Raw genomic sequence first — 27,658 nt, forward strand, 5'->3', positions numbered from 1 at the left:
CTGAAAGTGCTGGAAGACAAAATCTATGAGAGTTGAGTTTCTTTATTCAGTGATGATTTTGTAGTGTGTAAGTTTTATCTGAGAAGAGCGTTATCAATTAAAAGATTGGCTCTCAATATTTTCTGAGAGAAAACACATAATACTACTAGGGTGAGTTATTAACCCTAATTTTTAAAAAGTTGTTTTACTGAAGTTTCAGAATAAGCTGTAGGAGAAAAGCTGTCTCATTTATTTTTGCTCAGAAGACACTGTCATTTTAACTGCCTCTCTACAGGTATAGGCAATAGAAAAAGACAGTTAAGAACTTGGCTCTAAAATAGGCTTCTTGTGTTTCTTCCTGGCTTTTTAACTTGTTAGCTGTGCAACCTCAGCCATGTTGCTCAAACTTTGTCTCATTTTTCCTAAATATAATCTGCAAAAGGTTAATGTAAGAAAAAAATGAGATTCCATGTAAAACTCTTAGCATAGTGCCCAGAGTACTATTATTGTTACTGTTATTCTATCATTCCTCTAGAATTCCACCTCATATATCAGGTTAGACTCAAATATTCCACTACCTGGTGGAACAATATTTATTATATGGGTGATAAAAGGGAAGACAGAAGTTAACCTCACTGTTACCCAGAACCAAAATCCAGTTCATATTTGGGAATAAGTATCAGATGTCCCATGAGAGGCTGTTTTCAAAAAATTTTGTTCAAGGTTAACAAATTCATGACAGCACCATAGCATATAAAACACAAAAAGCCACTTTATATAAATCTTCACCAATATTACTGAAACCACTTGAGAGCAGAAAAAGTTAAAACTTTGACTGATAAGTATCCATATGGAACAGTACGGGCTGAGGGATGGGGTGGGGACTGATTATTAATCAATAGACCCTGAATTACAAATCTGTGTTTCTGCTACATAGAAAATAACCCGCTTTTAGATTGTAAAGGCAAGTTTTCAGTAGATGTGAAAATGAGGAGTCATATAAACAAACACAAATGAAATTCCACTACTGTTTTTGAGAATTTACAACATAATATCACTGCTTTAAAATGTGATTTGCAGATTTATACCTTAGGTATACAAAAAGCAGTAAGGATAGTTTTTTTTTTTTAATGATTATACTCATTTTTAATCTCCATGGCTTGATTTTCTACTGATTTTTATTATTGACCAGACCAAAAGTACACAGCTCTGTTCTTCACGGAAGGTATTGATCAATGCTGCTTTTTATATATTGATAGCTACCTTTTAGATAAATTGCCCCCCAAAAAGACGTTATTAAAAATAAGTTATAAATTAAATTCAGGGAATTTGTAAACTAAGACATCAAGATAAAAATTTACTGCATAATTGCTTTCTTCACCTCCTCCTGTCATTCTCTTTTTATATTAGCCCATTGATTCACCTTAAACACTTATCTATATAAAGTATACCAATTCTTAATAAAGACAGCCAATTTTCAAATAATTACATAAATGCAGACAGGTGTTTGACAAGATAATTAAAATAAAAGTACTTGAAAAAGCTAGATTTATTAACTGATTGTTTATAGATGATTAATATGCATTCTAACTAACATAGCCAAGAATGATGCAAAATTTACCCACCTATAGACAAGACCATGAAATGTGTCAGAGCTTAATAGGCCCACACTGGCTATGTTTGGGTCATATCTAAAAATTATACTTAAGGTTCTAACAGAAAGTTAATTTCCATATCCTCTCATTAGTATTAGTCTTGCTTGTTTACCTTCTCTTAATTCAATTGTGTAGGAAAAACGCCACTTAAAACCAATACGTGTAAAGCTAATGACCCTCATTATTCTCCCTGATTCTCTCTATACATGCCTCACCAAAGCAGCCCAACAGGTTCCACCTTTTCACAAACATGTCCCCAAAGAGCCAAATCCAAATGAGGGTTACAAATGTGTACAGAAAAAGAAAGAATGCCAGAGGGTATATAAAACTTTCTTGGTCCCACTGAGCAATAGACCAATTCATTGAATTATCATCAGATAGATGATAATATGATCTTCCATCAATGAACTATGGTCCAAAATTAATGAATTTTACCATTTTGATGCTTCTGACTCACTATGATAGTAAACTGTCATTAGAATGGTTTTTGGAATTTCCACGAAATTGACCTTGAGAAAATAATTACATAAACAAATAAATGCAGCATTGTTATGATCCAATTTCTCATTTACATGCATTTCATCTCTCAGGAAGCTCTAACTGAAAGTTAACAAATTGGTGGATATCTGACCAAATCCAGATGACATTTTTGTTTGTCAGAGTCCCAACATTTTTAAAATTTTTGAGTCCATTGCCAACATTTAAAAATCATTTATGTCATTTATGTCATTTACAGGTAATTTATCAACAAATTAGAAGAATGAGCCCCACTGGGCCTGAAATATCACTGGCACCAATAAGCTGGTGCTGAGTGGTGGCTACCTCCTTCAGACCTCTCCTGACTTTCAAATTATCACAGTTCGCAGAACATCCTAGTTTCTTCTATCCAGAGACCACTTCACTCCTTCTTACTTGTCTGACACCTAAGGACCTTTGGATTTATGGCCTGTGATATAGAAAGTAAGGTAAAAATGTCAACAAACAAAATAAACAAAGTATAAATAGAGTCGTGTGCCACATAACAGTATTTTGGTGTACAATGCATAGCATATTCAACACGGGTCACATAAGATTATAATACTGTATTTTAGTGTACCTTTTCTATGTTTAGATATACAATCTTTACCATTGTATTACAATCACCTACACTATTCAGTACAGTAATTTTTTTTTTTTTTTTTGAGACCAAATCTTGCTGTGTTGCCCAGGCTGGAGTGTAGTGGCACAATCTTGGCTCACTGCAACCTACGCCCCCTGGGTTCAAGCAATTCTCCTGCCTCAGCCCCCTGAGTAGCTGGGATTACAGGAGCGTGCCACCACATCCAGCTAATTTTTTATATTTTTGGTAGAGACAGGGTTTCACCATGTTGGCCAGGCTGGTCTTGAACTCCTGACCTCAAGTGATCCGCCTGCCTCAGCCTCCCAAAGTGGTGGGATTACAGGTGTGAGCCACTGTGCCCGGCCTAGTACAGTAATGTTTTGTACAGGTTTGTAGACTAGGAGCCACAGGCTATACCATATACAGGCTATATGATAGCCTAGGTGTGTAGTGGGCTATTCCTATTCTAGGTTTGTGTAAGTACAATCTGTGATGTCTGCATAATGACAAAATCACCCAAGGATGCATTTCTCAGAATGCATCGCTGTTGTTAAGCAGCGTGTGTGGCTGTGTAATGATCTGATTTTTTTCTCTCTGGTCCTCTCAATTATAGGGAATCAAGTTCAATCAACTCTTAATGAACTTTCATGGCCTGATGATGCTTCAAATCATTGCTGAGGAAAGACTGTTATAATTGTGGAATGGCATAATCTTACTGAAATATCACTCCAAAACTTAGCAACATCATGTTGATTTGCTTGAAGGAATTCTGTAAACCATCTGATGGAACGTTTGCTGCCTTTGTTCTCAGTTTCATCCCGTTCAAAACGCTCATTATGCTTGTTCACGGAGTAGTTTGTCAGATGCATGTATAACTGGGTCTGTAACAAGTAAGAACCAAAGTTGTTATCACCTATGACATCCTAGAACTGCGAAGTTTCGGAGGAAAAAAAGACACTCAAAGACTAAAGAAAGTTTTAAAGTTTAAACTACGTAGATGAACAATCTCATGATTATTTAGATAATATCCCAATTAAATGGAATGGCACATTTCCCTTAAAAGGGTTGAGAATGTAATCATCTAGAGTTACTTTACATATTATTTGAAATATATCTACCATTAAAAAGTATCAAATTAATAAGAATATAGAGTAATTAAAATGTGAAACTACATATTGCTAAGCAAGAAAAATGATCTGAGTTTGTTCTTGTTAATTTGTTTGTTTTTAATGTTTTTGGCTCTGAGAGTTTTCACTCAAATGTGTTTTGGGAAAGGAATTTTCTGAGAGAGCATTCTATGGCTTTTCAAAGAAAAATAAAAAATGAAAACTCAAGTAAGTAACATAAGCCGAGAGGCAGGACTACCCAACACAACCTCTGCACACCCATACTGACTGAGAGGCCCCTTCAGCTCGGTACCAGAGTGCACTTAAGAGTCAGCAGACAGAATGCACCACATAATACTGTGCAGGTGTCCAGTACCGTATCGTCCTCCATACTGGAGCTCTACGTTTTTGTCTCTTTATAATCTTACATTTGTTGATACTATTTTCCTTAAATAAACTTGAAAAAGAATCCAAAATTTAAAACTCCTCATAATTGTCAATTAATATATATCTAATGGCTTTTTATCAAGCTAGCACAAGCATTCATAAAAATCTATCTTTAATTCCTACCCTCCTCATGATCCTAAAGATTACTTGAGATAGCAATGTTACATCACAATTAAAATATACTTCATTCACATTATTATTATTTTGATTTGTTAATAGCCAACTATATTCATGTTGTATTTTATTTTTGCTGCAGTTCCTTAGGCCTATGGTATTGAAATCTTTGAAGCATGAAGGCAGAAATGATAATTTGAGGTACATGTTGTTTATTAATCCATGTGCCTACCACTGATTAAGAATTTATTTTTTTCATTCATTAAACAATATTTAAGGAACACCTATCTGCAGCAATCTCTGCTGGGCACTGTCGATACAAAGACAACAAAATAAACAACAATCTCTATTCTTGTGAAACAGGAAAAGTTTTAAATTAAATGATAGTTAAAAGAAAAAGCATAAATCTTATGCTTACCTAATTTTAAGTGCTTAATTTAAAGAAAAAGGAAATTAATCAAGCTGAAGCATTTCCTGGTTTCCAAAATACAAATTTTCTTTAACTTTTAAAAAAGAGGTTTGGAAAATAATTTTGTAAGGAAGTCTTTATTTGGCAAGACTTTCTTAAAATTAATAATACTAATAAAAACACTAGTATTCTAGTGAAAAATTAAGTAAGGGAACTTTGCATCTTTTCTTAAACAGTATCTTTGTAAATGGACTGGAAATTCCACAACTTCACATTTACCTTGACAAAAATAGACATCTAAGCAGTTCACTGCCAGTTAGTCATTTGCAAGAAATAGAAGCAAAAGCAGCTATGAACCATATAGCAATCTGCAAGGAGTGAAAATAATATAACCATAGCCCACCCTGTTTTTCAGCATGTAGGCTTGATATAATAAATTGGTGTACACAAAATTTTTCAAGGATTGGCCAACCACTACATTGGTAGCAAAAAACAAATGTTTATTATATTTCAATGTTTGAAATTCTGTCTTATAATCTCCTTATATGTAGTTTATGAACATTTAATTCTTATAGAAATAATACAGCTCAATATAAAATACATGCTCACTATTTTTAAAATTTGAAATAGGAAGAAGGAAAAAATATGTAGTAAGCTGCCATACAGAAACAACCAATGAGAGCACTTTGGTTTAATTCTTCTAGTCTTTTTTCTAAACTTACCTTTTACATAACCGTGGTCTCACTTTACAGACACTTCTGTATTTCACTTTTTAATATTTTCATATCTCAACGTAGAAATTCAATCATGAAATTCTAGAGATATATGAGTGATATTGACACTTAAGTATGAGAACATCCTTTTTCTATATATGTAAAAACCAAAGCCTGGAGCTTATGTGATTCAAGAGCACATAGCAAAATGAGACCTAGAGGCCACATTTCCTTTCTCTCAATCTCTCATTCAGATTAATCCCACTGGACTTAAGCGAATTATATACACATAGGACATTAGAATAAAGCACTTTATCATCCAAAAGAGCTTCCAAGTCTTATTCTTTCCAATACTATAAAAAGATCACTCCCACCTTACATATATATAATCCACTCTTACCCATGCCAATTATTTAAATTATAATCTATGTATTGACAAGTCTCAAATTATGTTTGTAGCTAGAAATGTCTTCTGAACTTCAAACTTATGCTGTATAACCAAATGCCTACAGAAGAGATCCATTTGGAGGTCACATAGGCCTTTAAACTGAATACATCCACTTTCCACAAAACCTTTAATAGTTCCTATATTCCCTTATCACAATGAGTAATACACCACCCATCAGATGTCAGAAACCTGAGTTTTATTCTTGATTTCCCTTTCCCTTGCTCTCATTCCACAAATCCAACCTGTGACCATATTGTATCAATGTTATCCATGTTATCTTAAATATATCTCAAATCCATGCTCTTATTCTTGGTCCAGACCCACTGCTACTATTTCAATTTAAGTCCTTTTTCCTTCCATATATGGTCAGACTAGAATACAACTTTACACATTATTCAAAATATATATAACTTCTTGTCTCTCTTACTCTAATCATTCCCATCCATCTCCACCCCCATCTCACATTCCAGACCAGGGGACCATACCTTCTTTCGTTAGTGTAAAACCTTTCAATCCTTCCTTTTATCTTAAGTTAATTCTAAAATCCTAGACAAGGCCTACAAAGCCTTAAGAGATCCTGGCTTCTAGGACTCACCATCCTCATCTCTGAACAGCCACTCCTTCTTATTCTATACTTTAGCCAAACTGACCTTGTCTGCTTTCTCCAGACATGCCATACTCTGTCTTACCTCTGAGCCACTCTTTTGCCTGGAGCTTCATCCAACACTACCCTACGCCTGAACCTGGCTAACTCCTCATTATTCAGATTTCAATTTATACAACACTCCCTCTCTAACCTTTATCTCCAACTGGGTTATGTGCCCCTGCTATGCACTGCCACAGCACCCTCAGTTTCTTAGACCATCACACTTACCATCAGATTATAATTGCTTATTTTATTTTCTGCCTCCCCACTAGACTGTTGCTTCTGTGAAGTCAAGCACTGTATCTGTCTGGTCATTGTTTTTCCAAAACTAGCACAGTGCCCAGAATGTAGTAGAGTTCAAACATTACTTGATGACTGGCTTTATCTAGACCGTATAACCTTTAATAATGTTTCTTTCTTTTAACTTCTTTTCCTATGAAAAGTTTGACAGTTTCCTTATTCTTCCTTTGCCAGGTTTACAACATTTTTCATTTTATTGAACATAGTACCATTTATGATCAGTCATTATTTAATGTTGAAAAAATGACTGCACTTAATGGAGTTAATTGTGTGCATAATATTAGGGGAAAACAATAACTAGGTATTTGACATTGGGAAACAATTGTAATTTTAACTATAGTTAGGTAATTCCAAAAATAGGTTTAGAGGTTAACTAAAGTTTAAGTATGCATAATAAATTATAATTTAACTTTCATAAGCTACAAATTACAGTAATTATTTTCATGATAAATTATAGCTATAACTTTTATAAATATGTTATGGCTGCACAAAAAAAGTCTTAATGAAAAAATATCTACACAAAGCTCCATTTAATAGGCTTTAAAATGCACACTGAAACTGCTCATTTGTCTCAACTTCACATTGGTCAATGTAAGTTGACAGCCTTACTTCTCTTTTATTGCAACAGAAATTAATAACTACTTTCTGATAACTTTTGCTTTTTCCTTTTCATATACTTTCTCCCACATTCAACATGTTCATACCCTACATGTTATACAAAGCCTGCTCAAATGCCACGTCATCCATGAGAAGCTGAACACAAACTGTCCCAACACAGCTCCAAAACACTTAATCTGTACTTCTCCATTGCATGTTAGTATTATTTATAATATAGTCATTTCTATACAGGGCCACTGCATACAGATGTTTGCTTTGAAACCCAGCCTTGTGCTCACAGCATCCAGAGAGGGTACTTTTTCCCAATTAGCCTTCAATTAGCAGATACCTTTATTTTCTAATGTCCATAAAGCAGCCTGTAAGATAAAAGCAATCTTATTTATGCACACAATTCTTCTAGACCACAAAAACCTGAGAGAAGCTGTCATTCATACAATCTATATGCCTAATGGATGCTTTAAAAAGTATATGTTGAACAAATGAATGAAAACATAAGTTTCTGTCTGGTATCACTTACCAAATTGGACTCATTAGGTGGAATGTACTTCTCTGTACCCATTCGCACAAGTCCATCATGATAGAGAAATATTTTTAGTGGATCACACGATGTAACCAGAATATAAATTCGTAAGTCAAACTTGTAACCTTCCATTAGGAAAGGCTTTTCAATGTATTCTTGAACAATCAAATGATCCTGAGATGGAAGTTTGTCACCATTTCTTATCAAAGAAATCCTACATTTAAAGAAAAAAATTAAAAGAATGATTTGACATAGAGCAAGATGTTTAAAAAGTTACAGATATACTCAAATGGAAAATAGTGGAGTAAGGGACTCCAAAAGTCTGTCCCTCCACAAAAGCAATGAAGAGCAAAAGAAATCATAGGAATCAACTTTTTGTAACCCCAGAAACTAAGCAAACGCTTGCAGCAAATGGAATACTTAACTAAGAAAAAAACAGCTGGATCTGTGTCAAAGAGGTTTGTAACATTTTAAGTCAATCTAGTCCCATCATCCACTCCCAGCTCAGCAGGAGCCTTGAAGAGCCTCATTTTCAATATCAGTACTGGTCCTGGAGGGGGTAGAATGGGCTATTCTTACGGTTGTTTGTTTTGACCTGTCTGGTGGCTTCCTGGAGGACCTCAAAGGGCTTGCTTTTAGCTTGCCTAACTTGGAACTTCACCAGTGCTGAGGCAACTACTTTCAGAGATAATTGTTGGAAACATTTAAAGGCAAATGTATTAGTCACTACTGTCTAGGTTGTCTAGGGCAACAGTTAGGCAGACAATAGACCAATTAAAAAGACTGGGAAGAAGGGCTGAGCAACAAGAATCTTTGAAACTTTGAAAAGCTCTGACATATTCCTGGGAATCTAGACGACCAGTTACATGCCCAAGGTTAGAAGCATGCTCAAGAAAGACTCAAGAAGGCCCTAAGCTGTCTCCTCTGTCTAACTATCAGACTCTGTACAAGCAGGAAGTTAAGGCTAAGGCAGAGTTGTATTTGTTTGCATGTTGAAGGCATGTCCCAACAATCATGCACACACAGCCATCTACAAAAATTGGGAGCTTTTTGTTGTTTGTTTTGTTCTGTTTAAGGAAATCCCTGTCCAATTATTAGCTGACCACTGAGCTAACAGAACAGGAACTTCAGTGGCCATACACAGCAAAGAACACAGACTACAACTACTACAATGAGCTGCAACAACAAATTGTGTAGAGGGGGAGAGTCTGATTTCTAGAATTGCTATAGTATAATACTCAAAATGTTCGGATTTCAACAAAATATTATGAGGCATGCAAAGGAAAAAGAAAGTATGGCCCATATACAGGGAAACTATCAATTAATAGAAACAGTTGCGAGGAAGCCCAGACATTGGGTTTACTGGATAATCAACTATTTAAAATTTGTTCAAAGAGCTAACAGAAACCATGTACAAAGAACTGAAAGAAACTATGAGAACAGTGTCTCACTAAATAAGGAATATCAATAGTGATAGAAAATTGGGGAAAAATAAAGGAACCAAACAGAAATTTTGGAGTTGAGAAGTATAACTGAGATAAAAAAAATTCACTAAAAGAGATAAACAGTGTACTTGACAAGGCATAAAGAGAATCAGAAAACTTGAGGATAAGCCAACTGACATTATCTAGTCTGAGGAACAGAAAGAAAAAAGAAGAAAAATGAACAGAGCCTACAAAATCTGTGAAATACCATCAAGTACAGCAACACACACATAATAGGAGTCTCAGGAGAGAAGACAAAGAAAAAAAATCCAAAGAATATTTGAAGAAATACTGGCAGAAAACTTCCCAATTTGATAAAAACATTAATCTACACATCCAAGAAGCTCAATTACCTCCAAGTAGGATAAACTCAAAGAGATCCATATCAAGATACATTATATACATTACAATCAAATTGTCAAAGAACACCAGAAAGGTGACTACTCAGGTAAATATAAAAGTTCTGGCCGGGCACAGTGGCTTACACCTGTAATCCCAGCACTGTGGGAGGCCAACATGTGTAGATCATCTGAAGTCAGGAGTTCGAGACCAGCCTGGCCAACATGGAGAAAACCCCATCTCTACTAAAAATACAAAAATTAGCCAGGCGTGGTGGTGTACACCTGTAATCCCAGCTGCTCGGGAGGCTGGGGAAGGAGAATCGCTTGAACCTGGGAGGCAGAGGTTGCAGTGAGCCAAGATCACGCCACTGCACTCCAGCCTGGGTGACTGAGTGACAGAGCGAGACTCCGTCTCAAAAAAAAAAAAAAAAAAAAAAAAGTCTCTCTTACTGTAGTTTCGGTTTTTAACTCCTCATTTTTCTTAATGAATTAAAAGACAACTGCATAAAACAACAGTTATAAATCTATGCTGATAGACACAGAAGGTGCAGAGATATAATTTGTGACAATAACAACATAAAGGGAGTAAATCTATGTAGGAACAAAGTTTTTATACACTACTGAAATTAAGTTGGTAGTAATATAGACTGGATTGTTATAAATTAAGATGATAATGGTAATTCCAGGGCAATCATTTTTTAAAAACTCAATATATAGTAAAAGAAATAACAAGGGAATTAAAATGGTACAGAAGAAAATATCTATTTAACACAAAAGAGGACAATATAGAGAAATTGAGGAATAAAAGCTACAAGACACATAAATCAAGTGGCAAAATGGCCTAAGTAAATATTTCTTTTTCAGTAATTACATTAAATGTAAATAGATTAACTCTCCAATAAAAGGCAGAGCTTGGCAGAATGAATTTTTAAAAAACATAGTCCACCAATATGCTGTCTATAAGAGACACCCTTTAAAGTCAAATAGATTGAAAATGAAAGGATAGAAAAGATATTGCAATAAAACAGTAACCTGGAGTGGCAAAATTGTTACAAGAGACAAAGAATCACATTATATAATGATTTTTAAAAGTCAATGCTTCAAAAATATATAACAATTGGAAACATTTATGTGCCTAATAACAGAGCACCAAAATACACGAAGCAAACACTGGTAGAATTGAAGGGAGAAATACTTCAACAGTAACAGTTGGGTTCTTCAATAGTCCACTTTCAATAATGGACAAAATAACAAGATAGATTAGCAAGGAAACAGATACAATTCAATAGATGAGAGAGGTGTTCTTTACCTAGGTGCTACTGCATTACATGAGATAAACCCTGGGAACACATAATGCCCTTTCAGTTATCTGCTTTTCCAGCTATTTGTTTATATTGCCATCAAAATAAATTAAAAGATTATGTATGTTTTAATATCAAATATAAGTATATAAATATAGATATTTTAATATTAAATTTTTAACATTAAAATTGAGAAAAATGTGAAAATCAATTCTTTACCACCAGAAACATTCCTTTAATGCTAACAGAGAGACAGCCAACTCAGCATTAAGCAACTGGTATAAAATTCCCACTAATACTATTAGTTTAAAATTACCAAACCACATTTACAAATAATGTATGATTGGATTATTAAGTTATGATTAAAAGTTAAAAGAAAAATTTTGAGCAATAATTTACCTGCTGGCTATATTTCCAAATATTTTTTTTCCTATAGCATTTTAAATTAAAATGACTCAAGTGTATTTTTTTTTTTTTTGACAGTGTCTCACACTGTCACCCAGGCTGGAGTGCAGTGGCTCGATCTTGGCTCACTGCAATCTCTGCCTCCCAGGTTCACACCATTCTCCTGTCTCAGCCTCCTGAGTAGCTGGGACTGCAGGCACCCACCACCATGCCTGGCTAATTTTTTGTGTTTTTAGTAGAGACGGGGTTTCACCATGTTAGCCAAGATGGTCTCGATCTCCTGTCCTCATGATCTGCCCGCCTCGGCCTCCCAAAGTGCTGGGATTATAGGCGTGAGCCACTGCGCCCAGCCAAGTGTATTTTATTAAAAGCAGCCTCAGCCACATTTTCTTTGAAAAAGTACATTGCAGAAAACTAACATAAGCAAAAGGAAACAAGAATATTACTTGCACATTCTTTTTTTATAGTAAATACATAAACCAGTAACAGTCATTTATTTTCATTATTATTATGTACTGTGTATAATTGTACATGCTATACTATTATATGATTGGCAGTGCAGTATTACTTACACATTCTATTCTCAGTTAACATGTCTAGTTCTTGGAACTTCAGTTTAAAATGTGTTCTACTCACTTTTAATCCAATTACCATGGCTACATAAAGAAAAAACTTATTTAAAGGCAAAGAAGAAACGTATTTTCCTTCAAGATTTCTAGCTATGAAAAGAATAACTCCCTTTTCATTTCTTTCTCCAAGTCAGTTTTAGCTTTACTGTAGCAACTGATTTTACTCTCCAAGCCTATTGAAATTATTATAAATGTGAGTTTTATGTTTTAGAAAAAACCAGAAAATAGCTTTTTCCCCTTATATTTTGTTATCTCCTTTTAAAGCCTCATAACCTGTTGATTAAATTTTTAATTGAATTACTGAAGCCTGTGGGAGAGTTTAAAAGAAAAGAGATCATTAAATATTTGGTTCCAAAAATACAATAGTTAGAAACCTATTTCGTTATTTTTTCATATTGGTACTCACCCATAAGTAAGTATGCACATTTATTCTCCCCACTCCCAAATTTTTTTTATTTTTATATATTCCAAATAAAAGCAAACATACCCATGACCCATTGCACCATTAGCTGGTTTCACTATAAAAGTTTTCTGCTTCCGTTTTTTCTTCAATTCTTTCACATAATTTTGGAATTGAGTATATTCAGCAGGAAAGATCCATGTTCGAGGAACAAAGGTATAATCCAGAGGCCGAGACTTGATCATTCTGTAAATTGGACATAATAGGAAAAATAATTTCTATTCAAACTTGTATATATTTTCTTTCTCTGGGCTACTGATATTTGCCACAAAGATTTAAATTTTCTCCATTCCTTCATGTACTTATTCATTGATTCATTCATTCAACAAATGTCTACTGAGCACCTATTAAGTGTTAGACACTATTCTGGACTATGGACACATCAGTGAAAAAAAAAACAACCTTACCCTAATATGTGCTAATTTACATATTAGTATATCAAAAACATTTTTTTTAGAGTACACACTCTGTGCTAGGTACTGAGGATAGTAAGATAAATTAGTATCATCTCTGCTCCCAGGGAATATATAGATAGGCTATTCATATTAAACAGTGTGACAGGTGCACTAAAGGCATATAAGGCAAGGCAACATGTAGAAGGAGTCAATAACTCTGCCTCAGGGATGGGAGTAGGGAGTAAGGAATTATTCAGGCAAATACTATTTATATTGCTTCTTTACAAATTATTTTGAGTCTCTGGGTCACCCATAGGGAAAAGTTTTTGATTACCTTTTTTTTTTTTTTTTTTTTTTTTTTATTAGATGGAGTCTCACTCTGTTGCCCAGGCTGGAGTGCAGTGGCGCAATCCTGGCTCACTGCAAGCTCTGCCTCCCGGGCTCACACCATTGTCCTGCCTCAGCCTCTACGAGTAGCTGGGACTACAGGCGCCTGCCACCACGCCCGGCTAATTTTTTGTATTTTTAGTAGAGACGGGGTTTCACTGTGATCTCGATCTCCTGACCTCGTGATCCGCCCCCCTGGGCCTCCCAAAGTGCTGGGATTACAAGCGTGAGCCACCGCGCCCGGCCTGATTACCTTTTATACTACCATTTTTTAGAGTCAGAAAGTTTACTAAATCTCTGTGAACTGTCTTCTTTTTTAAAAAATTATCAGTTTATCACTCAACTTTCTTAAGCTAAAAAAAAAGGCAAAAAACCCTAGTCAACAGGAATATAAACTGCATAAAAATTTTTCAGTTTATTAAGTAAAAGACTGGGGTACTTATTATCAGCTTTTCCATGAAAGTAGATTGTTACTCTAAATATTGGTTGCAGAGATAAATATCTGTGCATGTATATCCCGGGGTGAGCATATATACATGTGTCTTTGAGTAAGTGTGTGCATACATGTACCTAGTACAATCCCTGGCACGTATTAAATGCTCAATCACCAGTATGAAAACACACACAAACACATGCGCGGGCACACACACACACACACACACACAGCTTATAATGCAACAAATTAGTTCCTGCAAAGTTTAACTGAAAATAAACAAGTATCTCTTAAATGACACATACAGATAACCTCTTACATTTAAACGAAAAACTCTGTTACTAAAGAGGCAGCAAGTTGCAGTAAAGAGGGCTGAGATTCTGGAGAGTGATTCTGATCCACCTCTGCTATTAACAATTTGCTTGAGCTTGTCCAAGATATTCATTTCTCTGACCCTCATTTACCTCCTCTGCAAAGTGGAAGACTGGAACCAGAGACCTTCTAAGACCTTTCTAGCTCTAAAATTCTATCACTCTCATCTAAATATCATTTCAAATCAATGTAACCTTGTGAAAGATAGCACTACAGTATTTATGGTATAAATTTTGAACAGGTCTTCTCCATTACAAGAAAATAAAGATTACTTGGTCATATTTCTTGCTAAGAAATCCTTCCTACAGATCTCCCCCATTCCTGGAAAATGGTTGATCCTCTGGAAAATAAAAAGGTAAATATTAATATTCTCAGCGAATTAATTATATTCATGTATATGACAATACAACACTATCCATCCTTTGAGTTTTATGTTTTAATAAACTGCCAATTATTAATCTAAAAGATTTAACATTAAATGACCTACAGTGAATTTGTAGAATTAAAGAGTATGGTAATCAGAGAATAAAACTGCAAAATTTTAAAGAAAACACAAAAGAATATCTAACATAGATAGTAAAGTTATAATCTTCTAGGTTGAATAGTGATAATTCAATATCCAAATTACTTTTGTTATTCTAGATTCACTATATTCACAGACGTAAGCACTGGTAAAAATGACTTATTTGTTCACTACAGTCAATTTTACATTACCTTCTAAACTAATAAATGAAGAAGGTCTACACAAACTGTCAATTCTCTAGAATTCCTTATATTTGGCTTTTTAGTTTGAGGTCTATTTTCTTCTGAACATAAGTTTGTATTATGTTCTAAAAATAAAAGAATGAAACCAGATTACATATAGCTGACATCACAAGTATTTCTGCATCCTGGTCTCCCTGTGCAATCTATTCTACATCTTTAAAGCACCATCTTAGGAAGAGGTTTTTTTTTTTTTTTGGTTGTCGTTGTTTGTTTTTTGAGATGGAGTCTCGCTCTGTCACCAAGCTGTAGTGCAGTGGCCCGATCTCAGCTCACTGCAGCCTCCACCTCCCGGGTTTAAGCAATTCTCCTGCCTCAGCCTCCTGAGTAGCTGGGACTACAGGCGTGTGCCACCATACCCAGCTAATTTTTGTATTTTTAGTAGAGACGGGGTTTCACTATGTTGGCCAGGAAGGTCTCAATCTCTTGACCTCGTGATCCACCCGCCTTGGCCTCCCAAAATGCTGGGATTACAGGCGTCAGCCACTGCGCCCAGCCAGAAGAGGTTTTTTCTATTGATTCTTCCCTAAAGATAGAAAGAGGTTAAAACTTAAGTCTGCAAAAGATGCAGGCTTCATGCAAAGAGCCAATACAACTGGATAGCAACAAAACAGGCTATTCAGGTGAGTAAGAACTGAAATGTAATAAGGCAACAGATTAAGAACCTATCTAAAAAAGTTATGGTGGAATCCATATAAATTTCCTCATACCACTAACTGGTCATGATTAATTTCCTACCTGATAATTTTGCAGCTCTGAAATTTTCTCCTGCTGAACAGCAGAATCACACCATATAAGATTACTTGTTTCATCCTCATCTGGAGTTTTCATAAATCCCATTTCATCTATTACTAAACGAACTGCAAGTAAACAGTTAAGTTAAATCAAAATTAAAATACTTCTGAAATATATTCATTGCAGAAACATTTTTCTATATAAATTTTAGTTCACAGTATTTCATTTGAAAAATATTAGTTACAGCATAACCTTATTTTTAGTTACAACAGTTTTATCTAGGGCCAAATTATTCTCGGTAGTAACTGAGAACTGTTTTTCAGTTGCACCCAAAAATCCTTCCTTTTGATCTTCTCAGGTTTAACAGGTACACAAAACTGCCAAAGGGTTTAGTGATTATTTATGGCACAAGGAAAACACACACAGCTGAGACAATATGTCTACTCAGGAAAATGTACTTTTTATAGCTTTTTTTATGACCTTGGATTAGGTACAAAAGAGCAAAAGTAAAAATATCCGCTGATCATCACACCTATGCCATACTTTCCACCTCCCTAGTTCAAATTATTTTTAGTACTTAAAATCAACTCATCTATGTTTACTTAGGACGTGAAATAATGAAGCAATATTCACAGGAGAGATTTGGATTTGGTTCTCCACTGCTCCCAACCCTCTAATCCTACTGAAAACGTTTATGCTCAGAGGAACATTTCCTTTTTAGTACAAACTATTCATGTGTTCCTCTCCAATCTAGATTTTACAATTAACATATTGGCATTTTTCTTCCACTGAATTTCAAGTGTGGAATAAAGATAAGCAGAAGACTTCAGGTAATTTTTGGCTTCCAACAGAATCCTGAGTCTTAACAGAATGGTGTAGTCCCAGGTAACAGTGTACAATCCCAAGAGTTGGGGAAAGGAACATTCCTCTCTCATCTGTCACAGACCACCATGCAGTTTTGGCAACCTGAGGACTCAGCAGCTGCTGTGCCACCTAAAGCTCACGTAGAGAGCAAGGGCAATAGCAACACAGACTATTCCTTACCTGGCTCACAAGCAGAAAACAACAACAAATTCAGAAGAGCATGTCAGGAGCACAACTGTTCCTGAGTATATGAGAGACACTGCCTGCAGCATCTCAAAGATACCTGGGAAGAGCTTGGTGAGATAAATGGAACTCCTGGCAGTTACGTTTAGAAGGAACGTAGGCTGCACGGTGGCTCACGCCTGTAATCCCAGCTATTTGGGAGACCGAGGCGGGCGGATAAGGAGGTCAGGAGATCGAGACCATCCTGGCTAACACAGTGAAACCCCGTCTCTACTAAAAATACAAAAAATTAGCCGGGCGTGGTGGCGGGCGCCTGTAGTCCCAGCTACTCGCGAGACTGAGACAGGAGAATGGCGTGAACCCGGGAGACGGAGCTTGCAGTGAGCCGAGATTGTGCCACTGCACTCCAGCCTGGGCGACAGAGACTCCGTCTCAAAAAAAAAAAAAAGAAGAAGGAATGTAATGTGTTATTTAAATTTGGGTATTTATGTATACACAAACCCATGAGGCTAGGAACATTCAGGTTATATATGAATATTGGAAGGATCCATTTTTTCTTTACATTCATAAATTCAAATTTGTCAGGTCAGTCATATATAAACCTATCTTATTATGAAATTCAAAGCTTGAAGAGCTGACAAAATTAAACTTCAAAGAAAAATACAATGCCAAGTCCCTTTTTTCAGCTAAGATGTCTAATCATATTAAGTGTTTGAACTAAAATTTTAGAAATCAGTTGGGATCTTTTTAAGGATATCATCCTCTACCACACAGAAAAAGAATCCTTCTAATATGTTAGACATTTTATAGAAGGCATTTAAAAATCCATTATATAAAAGATAGTTATCTCTCTGGATTTCTACATTGTTTTTAACACCAAATCAGTTTTTCCAGCAATTATGAGAATCCCATGATTGATTCTAAGGAAACCTACCAATTTCAAACTTTGTCCCGGCAACATTTGCTGTAATGGTTCCCTTCTTTTTCTTCTTTCTGACTTTCCTTTTCATTGTGCTTTGATAAGGTAATTCTGTATTCAAATCCAGGGGAGAGGGTCCCTGAATAACTTTAAAAAAATGTAAAATAATCAGGTAACACTGAAATAACAAAAATCTATACCAGACAACACAAATACCACCCCCACCCCACACCAAGGTAAAATTATAAATTCTGGTACTTTAAAAAGTCCCCAATTAATTTTTAATACTTTAAAAAAATTAACAGTAATGATGTATAACACCTCCATATTTTGTAACATAGTTAAGTCAATTTCCCTACCTCCTTCTTGAGGCAGAGATGGCATTATTGCCTGTGCTGATTAGCAAGCAGTGTGTGCTGCTGTACCAAGCTCTCAGGAAATCTGGAAATTCCACATTAGTCTAAGTAGGATATGGCTCCAAATCACTGAAAGTTCTTATCATATTATCTTGGTGGAATCCTCAGATTTCAGGATAACCAATAACCAAAGTTATTGGATAACAAGGTACCTGCAGTGATTTTAAAACAAGGTCATTTAGAAAAAACTTTTTTGTATTTTTTTCATATACGCCAAGACTATTCTTTCTAAAAGTCAAGGTGAAAGTTAATGTGTTCAATCAACAAATAATTGTTAATCAGTTTATTAAACCTTATGCAAAATGCCAAGTGATGGTTTTCTATCCTGAAAGAATGCATAGTCTAGGGGAAGAAGTTTTATTAAGTCACGTGTCACATGTATATTCAATAAATAATATACTATACACAAACAATAACAGCAATAACAATATTCACTACCATTTATTGAACACTTACTATCTTAGGCATTTATATTATACCATTTAATCTTTCAACAAACCTGTAAGGTAGAAGCTTTTATCCCCATCTTACAGATAAGTTGAGCTTAGAAAGGACAAATTATTTTATATATCTTTACAAAGAAAATTCCAACACAGAGATTAAAATGAAGATCCTTCTAATGTCAATGCCAGAGTGTCTTATTTAGAAACCCACACAACCTTCAACCCAATGCCTGAAACACTGCTTTTAATATGAGGCAGTGAAAAGTGCCAGGCAGGGTAGAGGTCACATGTTGACAGAATGCAGAGAAGTGATTCCTTTATAAGGGAGTATGGGGGACAACTTAATAAAATAAAGTAAACCACATCTTGAATTGTGCCTTAAAAAATGAGAACAGTTTTGAAGGACAGAAAATGGGTGGGGTCATTATTATGATGATTTTATTCAGTCACACAGAGGAATGCAACAATGAATGAACTAATTTGATCTGGCTACATCTCAACATGGCCTATAGTACACTTTGCTTGTATTTTCATTGTAAATATATGAACGTAGGCATTTATGCCCTAACAATACCATGTTGCTCAGTCTGTACTATCAACTTTCTAATTTCTCCTTCACATTGTAAGAATCCTTCAGTTCTTGTAAAATATCTATAAACACAATGAAAAATGATAAAACCTATTATGATAAGCAAAGGTATAATGTCAACACCTTTATTAGATTTTCAAGTTTATCAGAAATTCAGAAACATCCAACATTCAGCTACATAAAATGTGACTATATCACCCCAAATATTCATTATTATTAATGTTTCAATACTAAAGAAAATTTAGGGTTTTATTTGTTCTCAGGTATCATTTTTTTTTTTTTTTTTTTTTTTTTTTTTGAGACGGAGTCTCGCTCTGTCGCCCAGGCTGGAGTGCAGTGGCGCGATCTCGGCTCATTTTTACTAAAATGATTCTCTAGTATAATTCAATATCAAAACTGGGGAACTTTTATTTATTACAGACCAACTGTAGGCAGGCATTCTATTAAGCATTTTAAATATTTTATTTCATTAACAAACTTTAAATTTAGGTATCATTTCTCCCTATTTTCCAGAAAAAGAAACTAAGGCTAGATAAGTTAAATAAATCAAGGTAACACGGCTTAGAAATAGAAAACTTAGACTTTAAACCCAATTCTAATTATTCTATTCATTAAGCTCCCCTATTTTCAGACCCCATGCTAACATACTATATAGACATATGAGAAGTTTGCAACCCTACTGCAGTACATGCCACAAGATATGGCCATATTCTGGGAATCTGCAATACTTCAAACAGTGAATTCACAGTAAAACATCTCTAAACTGATCTCAGCTCCCAATGCCAAGCTGGAAACAGACTAGATCACTTCTCAGAATACAAGAAAGGAGTAGTGTAAAGTTTAGTTCAGTTTCTTTCTGGAGGCGCCCTGAAACCTCAGGGAGGTAACTATTTGAGTTTACAAGTTTTTTGTCCAACATCTTGTTACTGGAGTAAACAAAGATCCCCTTTACAGTAACTACTTATTACATTGAAAGTAGGTGACAAAGTCAACAAGACTTTGAAAACAAGCTTCGCCTAACTATACTAGATCCTACAAACAAATTTGTTAATTTTTGACTTAAATAATAAGCCAAATGACTGATTTGTACAGAGTTCAAAACAAGAACTTTTATCCCTTCCCCAAGGCATACAGGAATTTAAAGTTCTTAAAATTGTACTATGCATATATGCGCTTTACTTAATTCCATTTATGCCTTAGTCAAAGTGCTTTAACAAACTCAAGGACTTCATTCAACCATGGCAATTCTAATCAGCTTTATTCTAAGCAAGAGATCTGAGATGACAGATTTATCCCACCACTCATTTGAAACCATAGTTACCTACTTTCCAAAAGCAGAAAACATGTTTGAGTTACCTCTGAAATGTTAAGCCAATGGCTTCTCAACCTTGGCTGCAAAGCAGAATTGCCTGAGTGAGGAGCTTTTGAAAATCCTGCTGTCCAGTCCACACCCCAGAACCAAGTAGGGCCCAACCATCAGCATTTTTTTTTTTTTTTTTTTTTTGAGACGGAGTCTCGCTCTGTCACCCAGGCTGGCGTGCAGTGGCGCGATCTTGGCTCACTGCAAGCTCCGCCTCCCGGGTTCACGCCATTCTCCTGCCTCAGCCTCTCCGAGTAACTGGTAACTGGGACTACAGGTGCCCGCCACCACGCCCGGCTAATTTTTTGTATTTTTAGTAGAGACAGGGTTTCACCGTGGTCTCGATCTCCTGACCTCGTGATCCGCTTGCCTCGGCCTCCCAAAGTGCTGGGATTACAAGCGTGAGCCACCGCGCCCGGCCCCAACCATCAGCATTTCTAAAGCTCTTCATGTGATTCCAGTGCAGCCAAGGTTGAGAACCTCTACTGTAAGGACACGATGACAATGCAATAAATAATAGCTAATTATAACAACACACGAAATTACAAGAAAAAAAGTAAAAGAAAACTCATAACTTTTTTAAAAAGACCAAATAGGTAAAAATTACCTATAAAAATCCTGTTTTCCTATCTAGTTCAAAGAAAAAAAATTTGACAATAAGCGCAAAATGATTTTTAAGATAAAGAAACGGAATTTATTTACAAAAGTAATCAATTTTCCAAAATTTCAAGCAAATGTTAACCTTGAACATAGAACCGTCAAGCACCAATAGATAAACGAAATTGAAACAAAACCAAAATAATTCCAGTACATTTGTGCTAGAGTACCATTTCTTCCATATTCTTCCGTTGAGCTTCTACCACACTTAAATTCCACATAAAATACCACTTTTTCCTGAAAGCTTTCTCTGATTATATCTGAAGAAATTCATTTCTCCCTCTTTTGGGCTATCAGAGGCCTTATTTTTACCCTTATCATAATCACCTGCCAAAAAGATGGTTTTCTTCTATCTTGTTCACTCCTCCGTTCCCAGGTCCTAGAATAGTGCCTGATCATGGTATTCAATAAGCACTTGTTAATGCATGCTATGGTTTGAATATTTGTGTCCCTGCAAAATTCATGTTGAAACATAGTCCCCAGTGAAATAGTATGATGAGGTAGGACCTTTAGAAGGTGATTGGGTCCTGAGGGCTCCTTCCTCATGTATGGGAAGGACTTTATAATCAAGGCTTCACACAGCATTCAACCTTTCCATCCCTTCCACCATGAGAACACAGCATCCATCTCCTTCAGAAGGTGCAACAACAAAGTACCATCTTGGAAGCAGAAACAGCAGCCCTCACCATCAATGAACCTGCCACCACCTTGATCTGGACTTCCCAGCCTTCAGAAATTTGAGAAATAAATTTCTATTGTTTATAAGTTATCCAATTTGTGGCATTTTGTTATAGCAGCACACACGGGCTAAGATACTGAGTTAATAAATCGGTTAATTAGCCAGGCACCACGGCTCATGCCTATAAATAATCCCAATACTTTGGGAGGCCGAGGCAGGAGGATCACTTGAGACCAGGAGTTTGAGACCAGCCTGAGCAACATCTCTACAAAAATTTAAAAATTAGCCAGGCATGGTGGTGCCTGCCTGTAGTCCCAGATACCTGGGTGGCTAAGAAGGAATGATAGCTTGAGCTAGGGAGGTCAAGGCTGCAGTGAGCTGTGTTCATGCCACTGCACTACAGCCTGGCAGCAGAGCATGTCTTTTTTTTTTTTTTTTTTTTTGAGACTATGTCTTGCTCTGTCGCCCAGGCTGGAGTGCAGTGGCGCAATCTCGGCTCACTGCAAGCTCCACCTCCCAGGTTCACGCCATTCTCCTGCCTCAGCCTCTCCGAGTAGCTGGGACTACAGGCGCCCGCCACCACGCCCGGCTAATTTTTTTTTTTGTATTTTTAGTAGAGACGGGGTTTCACTGTGGTCTCGATCTCCTGACCTCGTGATCTGCCCGCCTCGGCTTCCCAAAGTGCTGGGATTACAAGTGTGAGCCACCGCGCCCGGCAGCTCACTATAATCTTGAACTCTTGGGCTCCACAATCCTCCTGCTTCAACCTCCCAAGTAGCTGGGACTACAGGTGTATACCACCACAACTGGCTTTTATTATTATTATTATTATTTATTTATTTATTTATTTATTTATTATTTTAGAGATGGGGTCTCACTATATTGACCAGGCTGGTCTCAAACTCCTAGCCTCAAGTTATCCTTTCACCTCAGCCTCCCAAAGTGCTGAGATTACAGGCATGAGCCACCGCACCTAGCCCACTTTTTTTTTTTTTTTTTTTTTTGACACAAATTCTTGCTCTTATTGCCCAGGCTGGAGTGCAATGGCACAATCTTGGCTCACTGCAACCTCTGCCTCCCAGGTTCAAGTGATTCTCCTGCCTCAGCCTCCCAAGTAGCTGGGATTACAGGCATGCGCCACCACACCTGGCTAATTGTTTTGTATTTTTAGTAGAGACGAGGTTTCTCCATGTTGGTCAGGCTGGTCTCGAACTCCCGACCTCAGGTGATCCGTCCACCTCGGCCTCCCAAAGTGCTGGGATTACAGGCGTGAGCCACTGTGCCCGGCTCTAACCCACATTTTTAAGTGGAAAAAGCAAAGTACGTAAAAGTTTACATATTACACTGCCACTTGAGCAAACCAACAGAGGAATATATGGAACGTATCCACTGAGCAGTAGTGGCCTGCCATGGCTAGGCGTGGGGCTAAGGGAGACTTACTTGTACTTACCTTTAGTACTCTGTGTATTACCTGTTCAAAAAAGTAAAATACATCTGATAAAATCTTGTATCAATATTATCATGTTGATAACCAAAATCATCAAACTGTGTTCTCCATTTAGGTGAAAATATTTTTATTTCATTTAAATGAAAGTATAATACGGTAGAAAGAGCACTGAACAAGGAGTCAAATCAAATTCCTATCCTTTAATTTTCCACTTAGCAGATATAAATTCTTAGGCTGCAAAAGTAAAAGATTTATTCTTTCCACCCCTAAAGTCTAAAATGGCAACCAATGAAGATAACATTGCTGATATATTTTATGGCAAAAGATGAAGACAAACTTCTTTTACTTAAAAGAAGGAAACACAAAGGAAACTCAGACCGTCTCCAGCAACCCCCAAATCCATACCCCAGTAAATATAAGAGGTCTTTGTACATTAATTTTTAGCTCACCCAAAGATTACTAAAATAATCAAACAAAAAGTCAAGAGGATCCAAAAATAGGGTTGTTAAAAACATGTAAAATAATATTAAATAAAAACATAATAAGAGCTGTTTTGTTGTGACAAGAGGAAGGAGAAAAGAACCAACACAAACCAGTATCTACTTTCACATAACTTTATTTAATCCACCCAATAAATACCCAGTACCTTTTATTCCCATTTTATATATGGGAAAATGTAGGCTCCAAGGTTAGAAACTTGCACAAAGTCACACATCTGATAGGTTGAAGTGGTTTGTGTCTTCTACCTATTAGAAGAAGTATGGGAAGGAAACCCATATTCCTTCCCACTTTTTGTGCTACCTTCAAAATTCAGCCTTTAAATAAAACATATTGAAGATTTCACAAAGATGCTTGATTTTGTTCAACTGAATCTACGTTAAAAGCTGGAGCCCAAGGACATAGTGAGAAGGCAGTCCTCTGAAAGCCAGGAAGATAGCCCTCACCAGGAACCTAATTGTCTTGAACCTTTTTTTTAATTTTTTTTTTTTTTTTGAGACAGAGTCTCGCTCTGTTGCCCAGGCTGGAGTGCAGTGGCGCAATCTAGGCTCACTGCAAGCTCCGCCTCCCGGGTTCACGCCATTCTCCTGCCTCAGCCTCTCTGAGTAGCTGGGACTACAGGCGCCCGCCACCACGCCCAGCTAATTTTTTTTTGTATTTTTAGTAGAGACGGGGTTTCACCGTGGTCTCGATCTCCTGACCTCGTGATCCGCCCGCCTTGGCCTCCCAAAGTGCTGGGATTATCTTAGACTTCCCAGCCTCCAGAACTGTGAGAAATAAATATCTATTGTTTAAGCTACCTAGTCTATTATACTTTATTATAGCAGCCTGAGCAGACTAAGACATTGAGTCCAGTCTGCCCCTGGCTTCACACAGTAGATAACTGAACTCTATCCTGAGCTTGCTATGGATTGTAACAATGATAATGAGGAAGAGCAAGAAGACGACAAAGAAGAAGAGAAGGATGGAGGTGATATCATCACTTATGTAAAACATCCTATGTGCCAGGCACTTTTTGAGGTTTTTACATATAAAACTCTGACTTTCAAAACCCTAAAAGATAGATTATTATCCTCATAGATAATCGTTTAAAGAAAAGAGATATAATGAACAATGATATTGAAAAACAAGTTATAAGAAAATTTTAAAGTAACAATTTTGCAAATATGTCTCAAGATAATCTTCTCCAGATCCCTAAATTGTAATTATCGGATGAAAGATATTTCTACTATCACTTCCAAAAAAAAGAGAAAAATAACAAATGTAACAAAAAATATATCCAAGTAAGCTTTTACTTTGAGGCAAAAACACTCTCCACACACATTAACATTATTTGCAGAGAGGTCATTACAATTAACAGTCAGAAATCTATTACTTCCTAAAAATTATAAAAATAAGGCAGTTGATTTTTATATGCAAAAAGTAGTATTTCCAAATATCAGGTCATGAATGAAATTTTGTCCATTTTTGTATTATTAATTTCATTAAATTTTAGCACTTGGTTCCCAAGCCAAATTTGATATATGCTTTCTCTTATATGAAATCATGCTTTCTCTTATACGAAAGAGAATAAAAGTAAATGAAACATGCCACTTTTCAAACATCAAAAATTAAAATGCGTATTTGTTTTGAATATTATTCAGATTGGATTTAATGTCAGTTCTACATTAGTGTTTCTTAAATTGTAATGTGCACACCTGGGACTACTGTTCAAGTTCAGATTCTGACTCGTTAGGTCTGAGGTAGAGCCTTTCTGACAAGCTCCTAGGTATGCTGGTTCACAGACCACACTTTGAGTAGCAAGGCTCTGGATGACCACAATGTTTATCATTATGCAGATACAAATTTTTTAACTTAAAGTCCTTCTTCAAAACAGTAAAAATTAGGAAATTATAACATGATTGAAAAATTCATGTAGGTGATTGTGAAATTATATATTAATGTCTAAAGAGTTCCATGAGTCAAAAAATAAAACAGGTTGGGAAATGCTGAACTTGAGCACCAGTATCATCTGCAAACTTCTTAGAAATGCATATTCTCAGGCCCAACGCCAGAACTTCTGAATCAGAAATCTAGAGGTGAGGCCCATCAATTAACAAGTCCTCCAAGTGAATCTGATGTAGGCTAAAGCTCTGAAAACTACCACACTAGAAGGCAACAGCTGGTGGCCAGGGCAGATCCAGGAAAGTGGGAGAACACCGCTGCTGGAGTCTATTCCCTCCTACTGGTCTTTTGAAGCACAGCAATGTGGGTGACTTAGAAATCACCTGGCCAAGTAATGACTGGAGGAGAAAGCATTTGCCCAGCAGGACTCTCACTTTTTTTTCATAATCTGCTTTGGAAAGCATCTAGAAAAGAAGAAATTTGCTACAAAAGATCTCACTTGCTACTGCCAACAGTCCTGGTAAGTGAGATGAGGTTTGCTAATCTAGACAGTTTACACCCCTTGTTCGACCCGAAACCAGCTACCAATGCTCACTAACCAACACACTCATTTTCTAGAAAAGCAATCCACCAAAAATAATTAAACTTATGAGGATTAACAACAACCACAAAGATTAATAATACACCCTCTATGGATAGTAAAAAAATTGTAGAGGGAAGGGAAAGGAGGAATGCAAATCAACATCAACAAGGGAGTGAAGACATTGCAATACACTCATACAATGAAAATACTATATATCAGTGATACATGCTGAATCACAAAATGAAGATTTAAAACAGCTGATGAATACATACAATATATCATTTACATAAAGTTTAAAATTATACAAAATAATATATATTTCTTATAAATTATGAAATAATTATGAAATAAGCATATAAAGAAATACATAGGAATGATAAACACCAAGTCTGATACCCCTTGAGAGGAAGGATGATGCAATAGGCAGTTCTACAGAGAGTGAGCACCTGTGTTCTTATGCAAAGAATGTAATTCTTAATATAAAGAATAAATACATAATTATCATGGTTTAGGCATTTGAAAGAAGAGGTAGAAATGAAATAACCACCATACTTTTGCTTGAATCATTATGTGTCTTTTTGTAAGTATTGTGATATAAATCATACTGCTGAAACTTAGGTCTGATCCTGACTCATAAGCAATGTGAAGTCACTGAAGGACTCTAAGAGGAGTAACATAATCCAGATTTATTTTTGATAGATTACACTGGCAGTTATTGTGGGGGCAGTAGTGGAGACAGTCTTAAGAGGATATTACAAAAGTCCAAGAGAGAGATGATAAGAGCTTGATCACACACTTTGGGAGGCCGAGGCGGGCAGATCACGAGGTCAGGAGATCGAGACTACGGTGAAACCCCGTCTCTACTAAAAATACAAAAAAAAATTAGCTGGGCGTGGTGGCGGGCACCTGTAGTCCCAGCTACTGGGAGAGGCTGAGGCAGGAGAATGGCGTGAACCCGGGAGGCGGAGCTTGCAGTGAGCCGAGATCGCGACACCGCACTCCAGCCTGGGCGACAGAGCGAGACTCTGTCTCAAAAAAAAAAAAAAAAAAAAAAAAAAGAGCTTGATCACAGATAAAAGCAACAGACATAAGGAGACAGAACACTGCTATTGCAGTATTAGCAGAATAGCAGCAGGACTTGGTGACTGATAAGGAAAACGTAATCCTGAATGATTTTGCAGATTTCTAGCTTAAAGAATTGGGTAGAAGATGGTACAATTCATCAAGAGAAGGCTTGAAGACAGAAGAGCCAGTTTGAGGGGTGAGATTATTTCAGCTTTGTATTTGCAATAAGGGTAGATGAAAATAAACAGAAAATAAGACAATAGAATTAGTGGAGATAAGAGATAAGGGAATCCTCTACTTTTATAGGTAAAAT

The 27,658-nt window shown here is 36.2% G+C and overlaps 1 protein-coding gene across 3 annotated transcripts in view; it reads right to left on the bottom strand.

The window, feature by feature from the left end:
- TTLL7 (tubulin tyrosine ligase like 7) overlaps window positions 1-27,658 on the bottom strand; it is a 135,653-nt gene that overhangs the window by 68,965 nt on the left and 39,030 nt on the right. For all 3 annotated transcript variants that reach the window (XR_010117321.1, XM_063624201.1, XM_063624200.1), the window contains exons 2-8: window positions 18,084-18,292; window positions 17,740-17,871; window positions 15,762-15,883; window positions 14,534-14,601; window positions 12,702-12,860; window positions 8,052-8,268; window positions 3,450-3,614 (exon numbers count right to left, since the gene is read on the bottom strand). Coding sequence is in view for 2 of the 3 variants with exons in the window: in XM_063624201.1 (XP_063480271.1) it covers window positions 3,450-3,614; window positions 8,052-8,268; window positions 12,702-12,860; window positions 14,534-14,601; window positions 15,762-15,883; window positions 17,740-17,871; window positions 18,084-18,108 (888 nt within the window). In the remaining variant the exon portion in view is untranslated. The remainder of the gene's footprint in view (window positions 1-3,449; window positions 3,615-8,051; window positions 8,269-12,701; window positions 12,861-14,533; window positions 14,602-15,761; window positions 15,884-17,739; window positions 17,872-18,083; window positions 18,293-27,658) is intronic.

The sequence above is a fragment of the Symphalangus syndactylus genome, chromosome 12, assembly GCF_028878055.3.
Source record: "Symphalangus syndactylus isolate Jambi chromosome 12, NHGRI_mSymSyn1-v2.1_pri, whole genome shotgun sequence".
Lineage (NCBI taxonomy): Eukaryota > Metazoa > Chordata > Mammalia > Primates > Hylobatidae > Symphalangus > Symphalangus syndactylus.